This window comes from Melopsittacus undulatus, chromosome 30 (assembly GCF_012275295.1).
Source record: "Melopsittacus undulatus isolate bMelUnd1 chromosome 30, bMelUnd1.mat.Z, whole genome shotgun sequence".
In the NCBI taxonomy this organism is placed as follows: Eukaryota; Metazoa; Chordata; class Aves; order Psittaciformes; family Psittaculidae; genus Melopsittacus; species Melopsittacus undulatus.
Window position 1 is genome coordinate 389,761 of NC_047556.1, and position 21,057 is coordinate 410,817.

At 50.1% G+C, this 21,057-nt stretch overlaps 2 protein-coding genes and 1 long non-coding RNA gene across 4 annotated transcripts in view; all 3 read left to right on the forward strand.

The window, feature by feature from the left end:
* Nucleotides 1-4,136, forward strand: part of SUPT16H (SPT16 homolog, facilitates chromatin remodeling subunit) — a 47,879-nt gene extending 43,743 nt beyond the window's left edge. For both annotated transcript variants that reach the window (XM_034072520.1, XM_034072521.1), the window contains 4 exons: nt 754-883; nt 1,423-1,552; nt 2,383-2,460; nt 3,955-4,136. In XM_034072520.1, coding sequence (XP_033928411.1) covers nt 754-883; nt 1,423-1,552; nt 2,383-2,460; nt 3,955-4,079 — 463 coding nt within the window. In that variant the 3' untranslated portion in view covers nt 4,080-4,136. The remainder of the gene's footprint in view (nt 1-753; nt 884-1,422; nt 1,553-2,382; nt 2,461-3,954) is intronic.
* Nucleotides 4,137-7,026: 2,890 nt separating this feature from the next.
* Nucleotides 7,027-10,718, forward strand: LOC117437880 (uncharacterized). The gene is made up of 3 exons (XR_004550520.1): nt 7,027-7,093; nt 10,170-10,192; nt 10,648-10,718. It is a non-coding gene; the product is annotated as an uncharacterized lncRNA (long non-coding RNA).
* Nucleotides 10,719-13,407: 2,689 nt separating this feature from the next.
* On the forward strand, nt 13,408-20,877 carry HNRNPC (heterogeneous nuclear ribonucleoprotein C). Its single transcript, XM_034072506.1, has 7 exons — nt 13,408-13,676; nt 15,056-15,131; nt 15,299-15,346; nt 16,209-16,366; nt 18,184-18,285; nt 19,290-19,456; nt 20,541-20,877. The coding sequence occupies exons 1-7, from the start codon at nt 13,436-13,438 to the stop codon at nt 20,622-20,624; spliced, it is 876 nt and encodes a 291-aa protein (XP_033928397.1). The 5' UTR covers nt 13,408-13,435; the 3' UTR covers nt 20,625-20,877.
* Nucleotides 20,878-21,057: the final 180 nt, after the last annotated feature.

Consider the following 21,057-nt stretch of genomic DNA (forward strand, 5'->3'; position numbering starts at 1 on the left):
ACTTTCATTGAGTCCCATTGATTCCTATTGACTCCATTGACTCCCATTGACCCCCATTGACTTCCATTGAGTCCCATTGAGTCCCTATGGACCCATTGACTCCATTGACGCCCATTGATGCCAATTGACGCCCATTGATCCCCATTGTTCCCATTGACTCCCATTGACGCCCATTGATCCCCATTGACTTCCATTGACTCCATTGAGTCCCATTGAGTCCCTATGGACCCATTGACTCCATTGACGCCCATTGATCCTCATTGATCCCATTGACTCCATTGACTCCCATTGATGCCAATTGACGCCCATTGATGCCAATTCACTCCCATTGATCCCCATTGACTCCCATTGATCCCCATTGATCCCATTGAGTCCATTGACTCCCATTGATGCCAATTGACGCCCATTGTTGCCAATTGACGCCCATTGATCCCCATTGATCCCAATTGACGCCCATTGATCCCCATTGATCCCATTGATGCCAATTGACTCCCATTGATGCCAATTGACTCCTATTGATCCCCATTGATCCCATTGACCCCCATTGATCCCCATTGACCCCCATTGATCCCCACTGACTCCATTGACTCCCGTTGAACCCCATTGAGTCCCATTGCCCCCCATTGACTCCCATTGATCCCCATTGACCCCCATTGATCCCATTGACTCCCATTGCCCCCCATTCACCCCCATTGATCCCCATTGCCCCCCATTGATCCCCATTGCCCCCCCTGCCCCATTGCTGCCCCACAGCTCCTGTGACCTCAAGTACACGGAGGGAGTTCAGTCTCTCAACTGGACCAAGATCATGAAAACCATCGTGGACGACCCCGAAGGTTTCTTTGAGCAGGGGGGATGGAGCTTCCTGGAGCCCGAGGGGGAGGTAGGACCCATAGATACCCCATAGAGACACATAGAGACACATAGAGACACATAGAGACACATAGAGACACATAGAGACACATAGAGACCCATAGAGAGCCAGAGACCCATAGGGACCCATAGATACCCCATAGGGATCCATAGAGACCCATAGAAACCCCATACAGACCCATAGTGACCCGTAGAGACACATAGAGACCCATAGATACCCAGATACCTCACAGATACCCCATTGTTGTCCCATAGATATCCCATAGATAGCCATTGATTAGCCATTGATGTGCCATTGATGACCCATTGCTTCCCCATTGATCCCCATTGACCCCCATTTCTGCCCCATTGATCCCCATTGACCCCCATTTCTGCCCCATTGATCCCCATTGTTGCCCTATTGCTGCCCCATTGATCCCTATTGCTCCCCATTGATCCCCATTACTCCCCCCAATTGCGGCCCCATTGATCCCTATTGCTGCCCCATTGCCCCCATTGCCCCCATTGCCCCATTGATCCCATTGCTGCCCCATTGCTGCCCCATTGCAGGGCAGTGATGCTGACGTGGGGGAGTCGGAGTCGGAGATGGAGGACGAGACCTTCAACCCCTCTGAGGAGGACTATGAGGAGGAGGAGGAGGACAGTGATGAAGACTATTCCTCTGAGGCCGAGGAGTCAGGTATGGGGCTCTATGGGGCTCTATGGGGTTTCTATGGGGCTCTATGGGGTTCTATGGGGTTTCTATGGGGTTCTATGGGGCGGTATGGGGCTCTATGGGGTTTCTATGGGGTTCTATGGGGCAGCTATGGGGCTCTATGGGTGTCTATGGGGCTCTATGGGGTCTCTATGGGTCTCTGTGGGTGTCTATGGGGCTCTATGGGGTCTCTATGGGTCTCTGTGGATGTCTATGGGGCTCTATGGGGTCTCTGTTGGGTCCCTATGTGTCTCTATGGGTCTCTATGTGTCTCTATGGGTCCCTATGGGTCTCTATGGGGTCTCTATGGGGTCTCTATGGGTCTCTATGGGTCTCTATGGGTCCCTATGGGACTCTGTATGGTTTTATGGGGGCTCTATGGGTCTCTATGGGGTCTCTATGGGTCTCTATGGGTCTCTATGGGTCCCTATGGGACTCTGTATGGTTTTATGGGGGCTCTATGGGTCTCTATGGGGTCTCTATGGGTGTCTGTGTGTCTCTATGTGTCCCTATGGGTTCTCTATGTGTCTCTATGGGGTCTCTATGGGTCCCTATGGGGTCTCTATGGGGTCTCTATGGGTCCCTATGGGGTCCCTATGGGGTCTCTATGGGTCTCTATGGGTCCCTATGTGTCTCTATGGGTCTCTATGGGGTCTCTGTGGGATCTCTATGGGTCTCTATGTGTCTCTATGGGGTCTCTATGGGTCCCTATGGGTCTCTATGTGTCTCTATGTGTCTCTATGTGTCTGTATGTGTCTCTATGGGTCTCTATGGGGTCCCTATGTATTCCCATCCCTTTCCCCTCCCCATTCCAGAGTATTCCAAGGAGTCCTTGGGCAGCGAAGAGGAGAGTGGCAAGGACTGGGATGAGCTGGAAGAGGAGGCTCGCAAAGGTGGGGACCCACTGGGATCAACTGGGAGCCACTGGGATCAACTGGGAGCCACTGGGATCAACTGGGAGCCACTGGGGTCAATGGGAGCCATTGGGATCAATGGGAGCCATTGGGGTCAATGAGGACACATTTTGATCAATGGGAGCCATTGGGATCAATGGGAGCCATTGGGGTCTATAGGGGCCCATTGGGGTCTATGGGGACACATTTTGATCAATGGGAGCCATTGGGATCAATGGGAGCCATTGGGGTCTATAGGGGCCCATTGGGGTCTATGGTGTCAATGGGGACCCATTGGGGACATTGGAGACTCATTTAAGCCCCATTGCCCCCCACTGATGCCCCATTGACGCCATTGATGCCCATTGACCCCCATTGAGTCCCATTGATGCTCATTGACTCTCATTGACGCCCATTGACGGCCTTTGATGCCCATTGATTCCCATTGACTCCCATTGATGTCATTGATCCCCATTGCCCCCATTGATCCCCATTGAATCCCATTGATCCCCATTGCCCCCATTGATCCCCATTGCCCCCATTGCCCCATTGCCCCCCATTGATCCCCATTACCCCCATTGCCCCATTGATCCCATTGATCCCCATTGCTCCCATTGCCCCCATTGCCCCATTGACTCCCATTGACTCCCATTGCCCCCATTGCCCCATTGATCCCCATTGCCCCATGGATCCCCATTGCCCCCATTGCCCCCATTGACCCCATTGCCCCATGGATCCCCATTGCCCCCATTGATCCCCATTGCCCCATTGCCCCATTGATCCCCATTGCCCCATTGCCCCCATTGATCCCCATTGACTCCCATTGATGCCATTGACGCCCATTGATCCCCATTGACCCCCATTGACCCCATTGATCCCCATTGATCCCCATTGCCCCCATTGACTCCATTGACTTCCATTGACTTCCATTGATCCCATTGCCCCCATTGACCCCATTGATCCCATTGCCCCCATTGCCCCCATTGATCCCCATTGACTCCCATTGATGCCATTGATGCCCATTGACCCCCATTGACTCCATTTACCCCCATTGATCCCCATTGATCCCATTGCCCCATTGATCCCCATTGCCCCCATTGATTCCCATTGACCCCATTGCCCCCATTGCCCCATTGCCCCCATTGATCCCCATTGCTCCCATTGATCCCCATTGCCCCATTGATCCCCATTGCCCCCATTGATCCCCATTGTCCCATTGAGTCACATTGATGCCCATTGATGCCCATTGACTCCATTGACTCCAATTGACGCCCATTGATGCCCATTGACTCCATTGACCCCCACTGCCCCATTGATCCCATTGATCCCCATTGCCCCTATTGCCCCTATTGCCCCCATTACCCCATTCCCCCCCATTGATCCCCATTGCCCCATTGACCCCCATTGATCCCATTGCCCCCATTGACTCCCATTGCCCCCATTGACTCCCATTGATCCCCATTGACCCCATTGCTCCCATTGCCCCCATTGCAGCCGACCGCGAGAGCCAGTACGAGGAGGAGGAGGAGCGCGGCCGCGGGCGCAAGAGGAAGGCTCCGGGCGGGCGCCGCGGGACCCACCGCCCCCCATCGGGGCCCCCCAAGAAGAAGAGGAAGTGAAGGAGCCATTGGGGTCAATGGGGTCCTATTGGGGTCCATTGGGTCCTATTGGGTCCATTGGGGTCAATGGGGTCCATTGGGATCCATTCAGTCCCATTGGGGTCCATCGGGGTCAATGGGGTCTATTGGGGTCCATTGGGGTCCTATTGGGGTCAATGGGGTCAGTGGGGTCTATTGGGGTCCATTGACCTCAATCGGTTCCATTGGGGTCCATTGGGGTCAATGGGGTCCATTGGGGTCCATTGAGGTCAATGGGGTCCATTGGTTTCCATTGTGCTCCATTGGGGTCCATTGAGGTCAATGGGGTCCCATTGGAGTCAATGGAAGGGGAAAGTAGGGGGGAAATTGGGGGGTGGGGAGGGTCCTCTCCTCAAAATTTGGGGGAATTTTGTGAAATTTCGGGGAATTTTATGAAATTTGGAGATTTTCTGTGGAATTTTGCAAATTTCAGTGAAAATTTGAGGGTTTTCCATGAAATTTTGTGCATTTCCCAGCAAATTTTGAGGATTTCTGTGAAAATTTGAGGGTTTTCTGTGGAATTTTGCAGATTTCCTGGCAAATTTTGCAGATTTCCATGAAATTTTTGAGGATTTTTGTGAAATTTTGAGGAATTTGGTGGAATTTTGCAGATTTTCACTGGAATTTTGCGGATTTATGTGAAAATTTGATGTTTTTGTAGAATTTTTGAGGTTTTCCTTCAAAATTTGGAATTTTCTTTGAAATATTTGGGTTTTGCCTCAAAATTTTGGGAATCCCTTTGAAATTTTGATGTTTCCTTTGGGATTTTGGTTGTTTCCTGCAGAAATTTGGGGATTTTCTGTGAAATTTTGATGTTTTTCCTTTAAATTTTTGGATTTTCCCTTAAAATTTTCAGGTATCCTTGGAAATTTCTGGATTTCCTTAAAAATTTGGGGTTTTCCCGTGAAATTTTAGGTTTTTCCTTGAATTTTTTGGAATTTTCCTTTGAATTTGGGGCTTTCCTATGAAATTTTGTGGATTTCCTCAAAAATTTGGGTGTTTTCTGTAAGATTTTTATGGTTTTCCTTGAAATTTTTGGACTTATTGTTAAAATTTTATGTTTTCCTTGAAAATTTTTGAGTTTTCCTTAAAATGTGAAAATTTCCTGGAAATTTTTAAGTTTTTCCTTGGAATATTGAAGATTTTCCTGGAAATTTTGGGATTTCCCTCTAATTTTTGGGTCTTTTCATCAATTTTTGACCATTTCCACAGAATTTTTGGGTTCTTTCAACCCACGTTGGAGATTTTCCTTCAAATTTTGTATTTTCCTTGAAATTTTGGGGGGTTTTCATAAAAATTTCGAATTTCTCCTCAAAATTTGGGAGATTTCCTTCAAATTTGGGGGATTTCCCTCAAAATTTTGGGGATTTCATCAAAAATTTTGGGGGTTTGATCAAAATTTGGAGATTTTCCTCAAAATTTCTCAATTTCCCTCAAAATTTCCCAATTTATTTCAAAATTTCCCATTTTTTCTCAAAAATTTCCCAATTTCCCTCAAAATTTCCCAATTTTTCCCAAAATTCCAGAGTTTTCCCTCAAAATTTGCCTTTTTCCCTCCGAATTTGCTCATTTCTGAGGGGGACCCCAAAACCCCCATTTTTGGACCCAAACCCCCCCATTTTGGACCCAAAATCGCCCTTTTTTGACCCAAAATCGCCCTTTTTTGACCCAAAATCCCCCTTTTTGACCCAAAATCCCCCTTTTTGACCCCAAAACCCCCTCTTTTTTATGGTTGAGCTCTATTTATCGGCAATGGGGGCCCCCCCTTTGTGTTGGGACCCCCCCATTGGGGTCCCCCCATTGGGGTCCATTGGGTTCTATTGGGTCCCATTGGGGTCCATTGGGTTCTATTGGGTCCCATTGGGGTCCATTGGGGCCCCCCTTTTCCAGGCACTAAATAAAGGCAAAAATGGGTTTTTTTAAGGGTTTTGGCTGAAAATGATGATTTTTGGGGCTGGGAATGGGTTTAAAATGGGGGGAAATGGGGTAAAATGGGGGAAATTGGGTTTAAATGGGTTTTAAATGGGTTAAAATGGGGTAAAATGCGTTTAATATGGGGAAAATGGGTTTAAAAAGGGGGAAATTGGTTAAAATGGGGTTAAAATGGGTTTTAAATGGGGGAAATGGGTTAAAATAGGGGGAATTTGGTTAAAATGGGGGAAATGGGTTTAAAATGGGGTTAAATGGGTTAGAATCGGGTAAAATGGGTTAAAATGGGGATAAAATGGGTATAAATGGGCTAAAATGGGTTGAAAAATGGGTTAAATGGGTTAAAATGGATAAAGTGGGTTTAAAATGGGGTAAAATGGGTTAAAACGGGGGGAAATGGGTTAAAATGGGGTTAAATGAGATAAAATGGGGTCTAAAAGGGGTTAAATGGGTTAAAATGGGGGGAAATGGTTTAAAATGGGGTTAAATGGGATAAAACTGGGTTAAAACGGGTTAGAATGGGGTTAAACGGGTTAAAACGGGGTAAAATGGGTTAAAATGGGGTTTAATGGGTTAAAATGGGTTTAAAAAGCAGTTAAATGGGTTAAAATGGGTTTAAATGGGTTAAAACGGGTTCCAATGGGGCCGAACCGGAGTTAAACGGACGCAACCACTTTAACCCGGGGGGGGATCCCCCCTCCCACCAGCCCCACTTGGTCCCGTCCGCTCCCCCCTCCCACCAGCGCCGACCAATCCCCGCCCTCCTTTCCCCCTTAACCCCGCCCCTTTTTACCCTCCCATCCAATCCCTGCGCTCCTCCCCACTCAATCCCTCCCTCCCCCTCATCCCATTGGCTACCCCCATCCCTCACCCAATCACCTCCCTCCATCCCCCTCCCGCGCTCCCATCCCCTTCCTCCCTCCCCATTGGCCGCTCGCTTGACGGGCACCCAACCCAGCCAATCACAGCGCAGAGGGGGCGGGGCCACACCCCCCTTCCCCTTCCCCTCAGAGGAGCGGCCGCCATTTTGCGAGCAGCGCCCGAAGGCGGCGGCGGGGCCGAAAGCGGTGAGGGGGGGGGGGGGAGGGGAATCGATATCGATTAATGGCGTTTATCGATATCTATATTGATTAATGGGGGTATCGGTATCGGTATTGGGATCGATAGGGCCGATATCGCGATAGAAGGGGCGGGGCAACGCTGGGCTGGTGTGGGTATGGGGTAATGGCGGCCTGTGGGGGGGCGGAATGGCGGCCTATGGGAGCCTATGGGGGGTAATTGGGGTCTATGGGGGGTAATTGGGGGCTATAGGGGGTAATTGGGGGCTATAGGGGGTAATTAAGGGTTATGGGGGGGTTATAGGGAGGTAATTGGGGGTTATAGGGGGTAATCGGGGGCTGTGGGGGGTAATTGGGGTCTATGTAGGGGTTATAGGGGGGTAATAGGGGGGCAATTGGGGGTTCTAGGGGGGTAATTGGGGTTATAGGGGGGTACTTGGGGCCTATAGGGGGTAATTGGGGGCTATGGGGGAGTAATTGGGTTCTATGGGGGGGCTATAGGGGGCAATTGGGGGTTATAGGGGTGTAATTGGGGTCTATGGGGGGCTATAGGGGGGCAATTGGGGGTTATAGGTAATTGGGGGTTATGGGGGCTATAGGGGGCAATTGGGGGGTAATACGGGGCTATAGGCGGGTAATAGGGGTCTATAGGGGGGTAATGGGGGCCTATAGGGGGGTAATTGCGTCTATAGGGGGGTAATTGAGTCTATAGGGGGGTAATTGGGGGTCTGTGGGGGGTAGTTGGGGGTTATAGGGGGGTAATTGGGGTCTGTGGGGGGGTAATTGCGGGTCTATGGGGGGTAGTTGGGGGTTATGGGGGGGTAATAGGGGTCTATGGGGGGGTAGTTGGGGTCTATGAGGGGTAATAGGGGGCTATGGGGGGTAATGGTGTCTATAGGGGGGCTATGGGTGTTATAGTGGGGTAATGGGTGTCTATGGGGGGGTAATGGGTTTGGTTTATATGCATACACATAGACACGTGTTTTGGGGTGAAAATCGCCGTTTTTGGGTTAACGAGGTTGGGTTGGGGGTGAAGGCAGTGATTTTGGGGTAAAATAGGAGGTTTTTGGGTAAATTTGACACTTTTTGGCCTAAAATCGTCACTTTTGGGGTAAATTCGCCACTTTTGGGGGTAAAGTTGTCACTTTTGGGGAGAAATCAGTGGGTTTTGGGTAAATTCGCCCCTTATTGGGGTAAATTTGCTCTTTATTGGGGTAAAATCGTCACTTTTAGGGTAAATTCACCCCTTTTTGGGGTAAATTTGCCCCTTTTTGGGTCAAATTCACCCCTTTTGAGGCCCAAAAGTGAACTTTTTGGGCCTAACTTCACCCATTTTGGGGTTAAAGTTGTGCTTTTTGGGTCTCAACCCCCCCTTGACCCCCCTGTTATTGATCATTGGATGCTTATGATTGATTAATGGGTTCCTGTGGTTAATTATTAGGCCCTAATACTCATTATTAGGCCCCTAATACTCATTATTAGCCCTGTAATATTAATTATTAGGTTATTTGCATCCTTATTAATATGTATTATTGACTATTATCCTTTTCCTATTGATTAATTGATCCCCATTGTTAATTATTAGGCCCCTAATACTAATTATTAGGTCCCTAATATTCATTATTAGGCCCCTAATATTCATTATTAGGCTTTTTACATCCTTATTAATACCCCTTATTGATTATTTGGGTTTTCCTATTGATTACTTGATCCCTATCAGTAATTATTAGGCCATAATAGTCATTATTAGGCCCCTAATATTTATTATTAGGCCCTTTGCATCCTTATTAATACCTCTTATTGATTATTAGGGTTTGCCTATTGATTAATTGATCCCTATCATTAATTATTAGGCCCCTAATGCACATTATTAGGCTCCTAATACTCATTATTAGGCCCCTAATACTCATTATTAGGCCCCTAATACTCATTATTAGCCCTGTAATATTCATTATCAAGCCCCTCCCACCCTTGGCGTTAGCTGTTATTAATTAATAGGCCTGTCCTATTAATTAATAAGCTCTTATCATTAATTATTGGGCTCCTATATGGGCTAATAGCCCCTAATATTAATTATTAGGCTCTTAAAACCATTGGTAATAAGAGTTATTAATTATTAGGTTGTCCTATTAATCAATAGATTCTCTCATTAATTATTAGACTCGTCCCCCTTTCATTAATAGCTCTTATTAATCATTAGGCTCTTTCTATCGATTAATAGCCTATCATTCATTATTAGATTGTTGTTATTAATTATTATGCCCATCTTATTAATTAATGATCCCTTAATATTCATTATTCAGCTTCTCTTTCACTAATTATTAGCCCCTAGCCCTATTAATTGACCCATTATTAACCCCCTTTCCCTAATTATTAGTCCTTTCCCTAATTATTAACCCCATTATTAATCCCTCCCCTAATTATAACCCCATTATTACCTCTCTCCCATTAATTATTAGCCAATTATTAACCCAATTTCCCTATTTATTAGCCCTTTTCCTAATTATTAACCCCAATATTAATTCCCTCTCCCTAATTATTAACCCATTATTAACATCCTGCCCCTAATTAATAGCTCCTCCCCTTATTATTTGACCTATTATTAGGCCCCTCCCCCTTATTATTAACCCATTATTAACCCCAGGCCCCTAATTATTAGCCCTTCCTTTTATTAACCCCATTATTAGGCTCCTCCCCCTAATTATTAGCCCCTCCCCCTATTATTAACCCCATTATTAGCCCCCTCCCCCTCATTATTAGCCCCTCCCCTTATTATTAACCCTATTATTAGGCCCCTCCCCTAATTATTAGCCCCTCCCCTCATTATTAACCCCATTATTAGCCCCCTCCCCCTAATTATTACCCCCTCCCCTTATTATTAACCCCATTATTAGGCCCCTCCCCCTCATTATTAGCACCTCCCCTTATTATTAACGCCATTATTAGCCCCTCCCCCTCATTATTAACCCCATTATTAGGCCCCTCCCCCTTATTACCCCTCCCACCAGGGGGCGCCATTGTGTGATGGGGGCGTGGCCTCTTAGCCCCGCCCACCTTAAGCCCCGCCCCCTTCATCTCCCCATAGGTTTTATTGCGCCGGCGGCGACCGTAAGTGCCAAATTCTCCTTTTTTCACCCCAAAAACCCCCTCCCCCCCCCCCAAAAATGGGGCTGGCCCGCCCCTCCCCCCCCCACCACCACCACCGCGCGGGGGGGTCGGGGGGGGGATCAACAAACACCCCCCAAAAAGCCTCAAAACCACCCAAAATGCCCCAAATCCGGGTGGGTTTCCCCTCCCACCCCCTCCCCCACCCCCCCTTCGTGCCCCAGTTTTGGGTCTTTTTGACCCTTTTTCAGGCGTTTTTTGAGGGATTTTAATGATTTTTTTTTCCCTTTTTTTTTCATTTTTTTTTTTTTCCTATTTTTCTCTTTTTTATTTTTTTTTTTTTCTCTTTTTTTGGGTTTTTTTTTTCCTCATTTTTTGCTTTGATTTCCCCCCAAAACCGGCGCGGTTTTGCCATCGCTTCCGGCCTTTTTCCGGGCCCCGCCCCCCTCTCCTTCAAGCCCCTCCCCCCTCTCAAGCTCCACCCACTTTAAGCCCCGCCCCCAGCCTTTGAAGTCGCCGCCGACCCCGCCCCCTCCCCCCCCCAAAGCTCTTCCCCCCCCCTCCCCCCCAGCACCGGAGCGGCTCCAGAGCCCCCCCAAGGTAAGAACGGGGTCAAGGGTCAAGGGGGGGGGGGATTGGGGGGGGTATGGGTCAAGCTTATTGGGGTGCATTGATCCCTATTGGGGTCCATTGATCCCCATTGATGCCCATTGGGGTCCATTGACCCCTATTGGGGTCCATTGAGACCCATTGGGGTCCATTGATCCCCATTGATGCCCATTGGGGTCCATTGAGACCCATTGGGGTGCATTGACTCCCATTCATGCTTATTGGGGTCCACTGAGACCCATTGGGGTCCAGTGATCCCCATTGATGCCCATTGGGGTCCATTGAGACCCATTCGGGTCCATTGACTCCCACTGATGCTTATTGGGGTCCATTGAGACCCATTGGGGTCCATTGGGGTGCACTCACCCCCATTGGGGTCCACTGACCCCCACTGATGCTCATTGGGGTGCATAGACCCCCATTGGGGTGCACTGGGGTGCATTGACCCCCATTGATGCCCATTGGGGTGCATTGACCCCCACTGGGGTACATTGATCCCCATTGATGCCCGTTGGGATCCATTAATCCCCATTGATGCCCATTGGGGTCCATTGATCCCCATTGATGCCCATTGGGGTTCATTGATCCCCATTGATGCCCGTTGGGGTTCATTGATCCCCATTGATGCCCGTTGGGGTGCATTGACCCCCACTGGGGTCCATTGATCCCCATTGATGCCCATTGGGGTTCATTGATCCCCATTGATGCCCACTGGGGTCCATTGATCCCCATTGATGCCCATTGGGGTGCATTGACCCCCATTGAGGTCCATTGATTACCATTGCCATTCATTGACCACACTATTGGCCTTCATTGATGCCCATTGACTCCCATTGATGCCCATTCACTCCCATTGACTTCCATTGAGTTCTGTTGACTCCCATTGACGCCATTGATGCCCATTGAGTTTCATTGACGCCCATTGACTCCCATTGACTTCCATTGACTTCCATTGACTTCCATTGACGCCATTGACGCCCATTGATTTTGTTTGACTCCCATTGAGTTCTATTGAGTTCCATTGACTTCCATTGACTCCCATTGATCCCCATTGACACCATTGATGCCCATTGACTTCCATTGAGTTTCATTGACTCCCATTGACTCCCATTGAGTTTCATTGACTTCCATTGACTCCTATTGACTCCCATTGACTTCCATTGACTTCCATTGACTCGCATTGATCGCCATAGATGCCATTGATGCCCATTGACTTCCATTGATCCCCATTGACTTCCATTGACCGCCATTGACGCCATTGACTCCCATTGACTTCCATTGACTCCATTGACTTCCATTGACTTCTATTGACTCCCATTGAGTCCTATTGACTTCCATTGAGTTCCATTGACCCAATTGGGATTCATTGACTGCCATTGTCTTCCATTGACTCCCATTGACTTTCTTTGACTTCCATTGACTCCCATTGACTCCCATTGACTTCAATTGATTCCCATTGACTTCCATTGAGTTCCATTGACCCCATTGCCATCCATTGACACCCACTGACTTCCGTTGACTTCCATTGACTTCCATTGACTTCCATTGACTCCCATTGACTTCTATTGAGTTCTATATACCATCACCCCCCACTAACCCTCTCTCTCTCCCCCCAGCCCCCTACCCCCCCCCCATAACCATGGCCAGCAACGTGACGAACAAGACGGACCCGCGCTCCATGAACTCGCGGGTGTTCATCGGGAACCTGAACACGGGACTCCCATTGACTCCCATTGACTCCCATTGACTCCCATTGACTCCCATTGACTTCCATTGACTCCCATTAACTCCCATTGACTTCCATTGACTTCCATTGACTCCCATTGACTCTCATTGACTTCCATTGACTCCCATTGACTTCCATTGACTCTTATTGACTTCCATTGACTCCCATTGACTTCCATTGACCACCATTGATGCCATTGACGCCATTGACTTCCATTGACTTCCATTGTCTCCCATTGACTTCCATTGACTTCCATTGACTTCCATTGACTTGCATTGACTTGCATTGACTTCCATTGACTTCCATTGACTCCCATTGACCGCCATTGACGCCCATTGACTTCCATTGACTCCCATTGAGTCCTATTGACTTCCATTGACTTCCATTGACTTCCATTGACTTCCATTGACCCAATTGGGATTCATTGACTGCCATTGTCTTCCATTGACTTCCATTGACTCCCATTGACTTCCATTGACCGCCATTGACTTCCATTGAGTGCTATTGACCGCCATTGACTTCCATTGACTTCCATTGAGTTTCATTGACGCCCATTGACTCTCATTGACTTCTATTGAGTTCCATTGACTTCTATTGAGTTGCATTGATTTCCATTGACTTCCATTGACTCTCATTGACCACCATTGACGCCCATTGACTCCCATTGACTTCCATTGACTTCCATTGACTTCCATTGACTTCCATTGACTCCCATTGAGTCCTATTGACTTCCATTGAGTTCCATTGACCCCATTGCCATCCATTGACACCCACTGACTTCCATTGACTTCCATTGACTCTCATTGACTTCCATTGACTTCTGTTGACTTCTATTGAGTTCTATATACAATTACCCCCCATTAACTGTCCGTCTCTCTCCCAGCCCCCCCCCTTTCCCCCCTATCACCACCATGGCCAGCAACGTGACGAACAAGACGGACCCGCGCTCCATGAACTCGCGGGTGTTCATCGGGAACCTGAACACGCTGGTGGTGAAGAAGAGCGACGTGGAGGCAATCTTCGGCAAGTACGGCAAGATCGTGGGCTGCTCGGTGCACAAGGGCTTCGCCTTCGTGCAGTTCGTCAATGAGCGCAATGCCAGAGCCGCTGTGGCCGGGGAGGACGGGCGCATGATCGCAGGGCAGGTGCTGGGTGAGTTACATAGGGGGCAGGGATGTGGGGTGGGGATGTGGGGCAGGTGTGGGGCAGGGGTATGGGGGGATAGAGGGGGTAATGGGAGGGGTATATGGGGGTTATATAGGGGGTATAGAGGGGGTAAATGGGATATATAGGGGGCAATACAGGGGGGGATACAGGGGGTAATAGGGGGGATAGAGGGGGGTAAATGGGGAGGATATATAGGGGATAATGTGGGGGATATATAGGGGGTATAGAGGGGGTAATGGGGGTATGGGGCTGGGGAGGACGGGCGCATGATCGCTGGGCAGGTGCTGGGTGAGTGAGTCATATAGGGGATGTGTGGGGCAGGGATGTGGGGCAGGGGGTATGGGGTATAGGGATATGGGGGGATAGAGGGGGGAATGGGGGGGGATAGAGGGGGTAATGGGGGGGTTATAGAGGGGGTAATAGGGGGGATAGAGGGGGGTAAATGGGGAGGATATATAGGGGATAATGGGGAGCATATATTAGGGGGTATAGAGGGCAGTATAGAGGGGGTAATGGGGGTATGGGGTGGGGAGGACGGGCGCATGATCGCAGGGCAGGTGCTGGGAGAGTGAGTCATATAGGGGGTGTGGGGCAGGGGGTGTGAGGGGTATGGGGGTATAGAGGTGGGATAGAGGGGATATATAGGGGGTAATGGGGGGGTTATATAGGGGGTATAGAGGGGTTATATGGGGGATATAGAGGGGTTATATGGGGGATATAGAGGGGGTAATGGGGGATTATATGGGGGATATAGAGGGGTTATATGGGCGATATAGAGGGGGTAATGGGGGGGCTATATGTGGGATATAGGGGGGTAATAGGGGAGTTATATGGAGGATATATAGAGGGGGGTATGGGGAGGGATATGGGGGATACACAGGGGGTATAGAGGGATATATGGGGGATACATGGGGATAGACAGAATAATGGGGGGGATAGAGGAGGTAATGGGGGTGTATATGGGAGATATAGAGGGGGGAATGGGGGTATAGAGGGGGGAATGGGGGGTATATATGGGTGATATATAGGGGGTATAGAGGGGGGAATGGGAGGGATATAGGGGGGACATATAGGGGGATATAGAGGGTGTAATGGGGGGGATATATGGGGAATATATAGGGGGGTATACCCCCATTGACTTCCATAGACCCCATGGTCCATCAGGTCTACCCCCATTGACCCTATTGGCCATCAGGTCTACCCCCATTGACCCCCATAGACCCCATTGGCCATCAGGTCTACCCCCATTGACTCTTATAGACCTTATGGGCCATCAGGTCTACCTGCATTGACCCCCATGGTCTACCCCATTCCCCCCCATTTACCCCCCATCTATGGGGCTGCCCCCCACCTGTGCCCCATAGATATCAACCTGGCGGCCGAGCCGAAGGTGAACCGGGGCAAGGCCGGGGTGAAGCGCTCGGCAGCTGAGCTCTATGGGTCAGTACCTGCCCCACCTTCTCCGGCCCCTCTCGTCAGGTGGGGCCCCACTTGGCTTCTATCCCCCCCCCCCATTGACTTACATGGAGAGCCCCTGCCCTAGAGATCTATGGGGCAGGAGGGGCTCAATGGGAGGCCTTTGGTTCATGGTGTTCTGTGCCCCATAGATCGTCGTTTGATCTCGACTATGACTTCCAGAGGGATTACTATGACAGGTAAGGGGGGAGGACCCGTAGGGGACCTATAGGGAACCTATAGCTATCAATAGAGAACCTATAGGGACTGATAGAGAACCTATAGTAATCAATAGAGAATCTATAGGGACCCATAGAGAATCTACAGCGATCAATAGAGAATTTATAGGGACCCATGGGGATTCATAGAGAACCTATAGGGTCCCATAGAGAACGTATAGTGATCATTAGAGAACCTGTAGTGTCCCATAGAGAACCTATAACGATAAACAGAGAACTTATAGGGACCCATAGAGAACCTATAGCAATCAATAGAGAACTATACGGACCCATAGAGAACCTATAGCAATCAAGAGTACCTATAGGGACTCATAGAGACCCATAGAGAACCTATAGCACTCAGTAGAGAATCTATAGGGACCCATAGAGAACCTATAGGGACCCATACAGACCCATAGAGAATCTATAGACCGATAGAGAACCTATAGGGACCCATAGAGAGCCTATAGGATCTCGTAGACAATCTATATGGACACATAGAGACCCTATAAGGACCCATAGAGAAGCCACAGGGACCCATATAGGCACACAGGTAGCATAAAGGACCTATAGAGACCCCATAGACCCCCTTAGACCCACATAGACACCCCATAGACCCCCATATCTCTCCTTAGACCCCCATAGGCACCCCCTAGAACCTCATAGACCCCCATAGAGACCCATAGACCCCCATAGAAACCCATAGAGACCCCATAAAGACCCCATAGAGACCCCATAAAGACCCCATAGAGACCCCATAGACCCCCATAGAAACCCCATAGAGACCCATAGAGACCCCATAGACCCCTATATCCCCCCCTAACCCCCCTCTCTCCCCCTATAGGATGTACAGTTACCCCGCTCGGGTCCCCCCCCCGCCCCCCATCGCCAGGGCTGTGGTGCCCTCCAAGCGCCAGCGGGTGTCCGGTAACACCTCCCGGAGGGGCAAGAGCTTCAACAGCAAGAGCGGCCAGAGAGGCTCCTCCTCCAAGTCCTCCAAGGGTACTTATGGGGCGCTATGGGGCTCTATGGGTGTCTATGGGGTGTCTATGGGGGGCTATGGGTGTCTATGGGTGTCTATGGGGGGCTATGGGTGTCTATGGGGTCCTATGGGTGTCTATGGGTGTCTATGGGGTGCTATGGGGGTCTATGGGTGTCTATGGGGGTCTATGGGGTGTCTATGGGTGTCTATGGGTGTCTATGGGTGTCTATGGGGGTCTATGGGTGTCTATGGGTGTCTATGGGTGTCTATGGGTGTCTATGGGTGTCTATGGGGGGCTATGGGGTGTCTATGGGGGTCTATGGGGTGTCTATGGGGTGTCTATGGGGTGTCTATGGGGGTCTATGGGGTGTCTATGGGTGTCTATGGGGGTCTATGGGGGGCTATGGGGTGTCTATGGGGTGTCTATGGGTGTCTATGGGTGTCTATGGGGCTCTATGGGTGTCTATGGGGGGCTATGGGGTGTCTATGTGGGTCTATGGGGTCCCTATGGGTGTCTATGGGGTGTCTATGGGGTCTCTATGGGGTCCCTATGGGTGTCTATGGGTGTCTATGGGGGTCTATAGGGTGCCTATGCAGGGCTATGGGGGGTGCAGGCAGCGCTGCGGTGCGGCCTCCAGGGGGCGGTATAGTGCTGCGAGGGGGCGGGGCCAGCGGAGGACACGCCTCCTAACGCTGGGCTATGGGGGCTATGGGGTTGGGTTTGGGGCGTTTTGGGCTGGATTTGGGCGATTTTGGTTCATTTTGGGCTGAATTTGGTCAATTTTGGTTCATTTTGGGCTGAATTCAGTCAATTTTATCAATTTTGGGGGTGAGTTTGGTCAATTTTTGTCAGTTTGGGCTGAATTCTGTCCCTTTTGGTTGATTTTGGGCTGAATTTCGTCAGTTTTGGGGTGAACTTGGTCAATTCTGGATCATTTTGGGCTGATTTCTGTCTGTTTTCATCTATTTTGGGCTGAATTTTGTCAATTTTGGTTCATTTTGGGCAGAACTTGGTCACTTTTGCTTCATTTTGGTCTGAATTTGTCTGTTTTGGCCTGAATATAGTCAATTTTGGTTCAATTTGGGCTGAATTTTTACCATTTTGGTCAATTTTGGGCTGAATTTGGCCATTTTTGGCTCATTTTGGGCTGAATTTGCCCAATTTTGGCTCATTTTGGGATGAATTTGACCAATTTTGGCTCATTTTGGGCTGAATTTGTCCAATTTTGGTCAATTTTGGGCTGAATTTTATCCATTTTGGCTCATTTTGGGCTGAATTTGGTCAATTTCGACTCATTTTGGGCTGAATTTGCCCAATTTTGGCTCATTTTAAGCTGAATTTGGTCAATTTCGGCTCATTTTGGGCTGAATTTTGTTAACTTTGGCTCATTTTGGGCTGAATTTTGTCAATTTCGGTTCATTTTGAGCTGATTTTTGTCAATTTTGGGCTGAATTTTCACCATTTTGGTCGATTTTGGGCTGAATTTTGTCCATTTTGGCTCATTTTGGGCTGAATTTACCCAATTTTGTCCCATTTTGGGCTGAATTTAGTCAATTTTGTCTCATTTTGGGCTGAATTTGGTCCATTTTGTTCCAATTTGGGCTGAATTTGGTCAATTTTGGCTCATTTTGGGCTGAATTTGGCCAATTTTGTCTCATTTTGGGCTGAATTTGGTCAATTTCGGTTCATTTTGAGCTGATTTTTGTCAATTTTGGGCTGAATTTTCACCATTTTGGTCAATTTTGGACTGAATTTTGTCAATTTCGGCTCATTTTGGGCTGAATTTGGTCAATTTTGGGCTGAATTTGCCCTATTTTGGCCCATTCTGTGCTGCAGTGAAGGGCGATGACCTGCAGAGCATCAAGAAGGAGCTGAGTCAGATCAAGCAGAAGGTGGACGCGCTGCTGGAGAGCCTGGAGCGCCTGGAGCGGGAGCAGAGTGAGCCCTGACCCACACTTGGGGGGCTGACCCATAGAATCTATGGGGCTGACCCATAGAATCTATGGGGCAGAGGTGGAAATGGGGGGGGAGAGAGTGGGGGTAAGGGGGGTGATGGATAGGGTGGTTAGGAGGATCTATGGGGCTGCCCCATAGAATCCGTGGGGCTGACCCATAGGATCTATGGGGCTGACCCATAGAATCTGTGGGGCTGACCCATAGAATCTATGGGGCAGAGGGAGGGATGGGAGGGGGTGAACCCCAATTGAAATAGGGGGTGGGTCTATGGGGTCTCTATGGGTTTCTGTGGGGTTTCTATGGGTCTCTATGGGGTGTCTATGGGTCTCTATGGGTCTCTATGGGTCTCTATGGGTCTCTATGGGTCTCTATGTGTCTCTATGGGTTTCTATGGGTCTCTATGGGTCTCTATGGGGTCTCTATGGGTTATTATGGGGTGTCAGTGGGTCTCTATGGGGTCTCTATGGGTCTCTATGTGTCTCTATGGGTTATTATGGGGTGTCAATGGGCTGTCTATGGGTCTCTATGTGTCTCTATGGGGTCTCTATAGGGTCTCTATGGGTTATTATGGGGTGTCAATGGGATCTCTATCGGTCTCTATGGGGTGTCTATGTGTCTCTATGGGGTCTCTATGGGGTCTCTATGGGGTCTCTATGTGTCTCTATGGGGTCTCTATGGGTCTCTATGGGGTCTCTATGGGGTCTCTATGGGTCTCTATGGGTCTCTATGGGGTCTCTATGGGGTCTCTATGGGTCTCTATGGGGTCTCTATGTCTCTCTATGGGGTGTCAATGGGTCTCTATGGGTTATTATGGGGTCTCTATGGGGTGTCAATGGGTCTCTATGGGTTATTATGGGGTGTCAATGGGGTCTCTATGTGTCTCTATGGGTCTCTATGTCTCTCTATGGGGTCTCTATGGGCTATTATGGGGTGTCTATGTCTGTCTATGGGGCAGCCCCATAGCCCCTCCCCCTCTCTCCCCCCAGAGCTCAAGAGCGACAAGGCCGAGGAGGAGCTGTGTGGGGGAGGGGCCGGCGCGGGGGGAGGGGCCAAGAAGGAGGAGGGGTCAGGGGGGGGGGGGAAGGACGGAGACGACTCCCCCGAGGAGGGAGACCTGGAGGAGGAGGAGCCTGAGGAGAGAGAGCACGAACAGGTGGGACACGTGCACTGATATGGGGGCTGTGGGGATGGGGGGTGTGGGGTGGGACCCATAGAGATCTATGGGGCTGGGGGGGATGGGAGCTGTGGGGCTGGGACACATAGAGATCTATGGGGCTGGGACCCATGGGGATGTGGGGCTGGGAGCTATGGGGCTGGGAGCTATGGGGCTGGGAGCTATGGGGCTGGGAGCTATGGGGCTGGGAGCTATGGGGCTGGGAGCTGTGGGGCTGGGAGCTATGGGGCTGGGGAGATGTGGGGCTGGGACCCATAGCAATGTGGAGCTGGGGAGGATGGGGGCTATGGGGTATGGGATCTGTGGGGCTGGGACCTATGGGGGATGGGGGGTGTGGAATCTGTGGGGCTGGGACCCATAGTGCTATGGGGGGGATCTATGGGGCTGTCTTATGGGGTATATGGGGTATGGGATCTATGGGGTGGGACCCATAGCGCTATGGGGTGGGGGGGATCTATGTGGCTGCACTATGGTGTATATGGAGGATGGGGGGTGTGGAATCTATGGGGGTGGGACCTATAGCGCTATGGGGGGGGGTGGAATCTATGGGGTTGTCCTGTGGGGTGTGGGGAGGTATGGGGCTGGGAGCCATAGGGCTATGGGGTACTGTGGGTATAGGTCTGATCCATAGAGCTATGGGGCTGGGGGGTATGGGGGCCCCGTATAGCTCCTGCCCCATAGCACCTATAGCTCCTGCCCTATAGCACCTATACCTCCAGCCCCATAGTCCCTATAGCCCCACCCCATATAATCTATAGGTCAGCCCCATAACCTCCATGTCTCTGCCCCATAGAATCTATGGGTCAGCCCCATAACCCCCATAGCCCCAATGTCTCCATCCCCATATAATCTATGGGTCCAGCCCCATAACCTCCATGTCTCTCCCCCCACAGCCCCCATAGCCCCTATATCTCCAGCCCCATAGAATCTATGGGTCCAGCCCCATAACCTCCCTGTCTCTGCCCCATAGAATCTATGGGTCCAGCCCCATAGCCCCTATACCTCCATCCCCATATAATCTATAGGTCCAGCCCCATAACCTCCCTGTCTCTCCCCCCCCCAGCTCGAGTCCCTCAAGGGCGACGAGAAGGAGGCTGAGGAGGGGGAGGACGATCGCGACAGCGCCAATGGGGAGGACGACTCCTAAGCCCCGCCCCCTTTAAGCCCCGCCCCCCTCTCCAAGCCCCGCCCCCATCACGTGGTGTCGTGACCCCTCCTCTAGCCCCTCCCCTTTACCACCCCATAGGTCTTAGACACGCCCCCTCCTATGACGTCATTGCCCCTATGGCCACGCCCCCTCCTCTCTGACCACGCCCCCTTTCTGTTGGCCCCGCCCCCCAACTTCCGGTTGATTTTGATACCGTCGGGATTGGATCCATTAAAGGTGGAAACGTTTGTAATGGGGGAGGGGCATGGACCATATATGGGCATAGGGACCTATAGGGGTCATGTATGGGGTGAATGGGACCTATAGGGGTCATATATGGGGTGAATGGGACCTATAGGGGCCATATGTGTGGACAATGGGACCTATAGGGGCCATATATGGGGTGAATGGGACCTATAGGGGCCATATATAG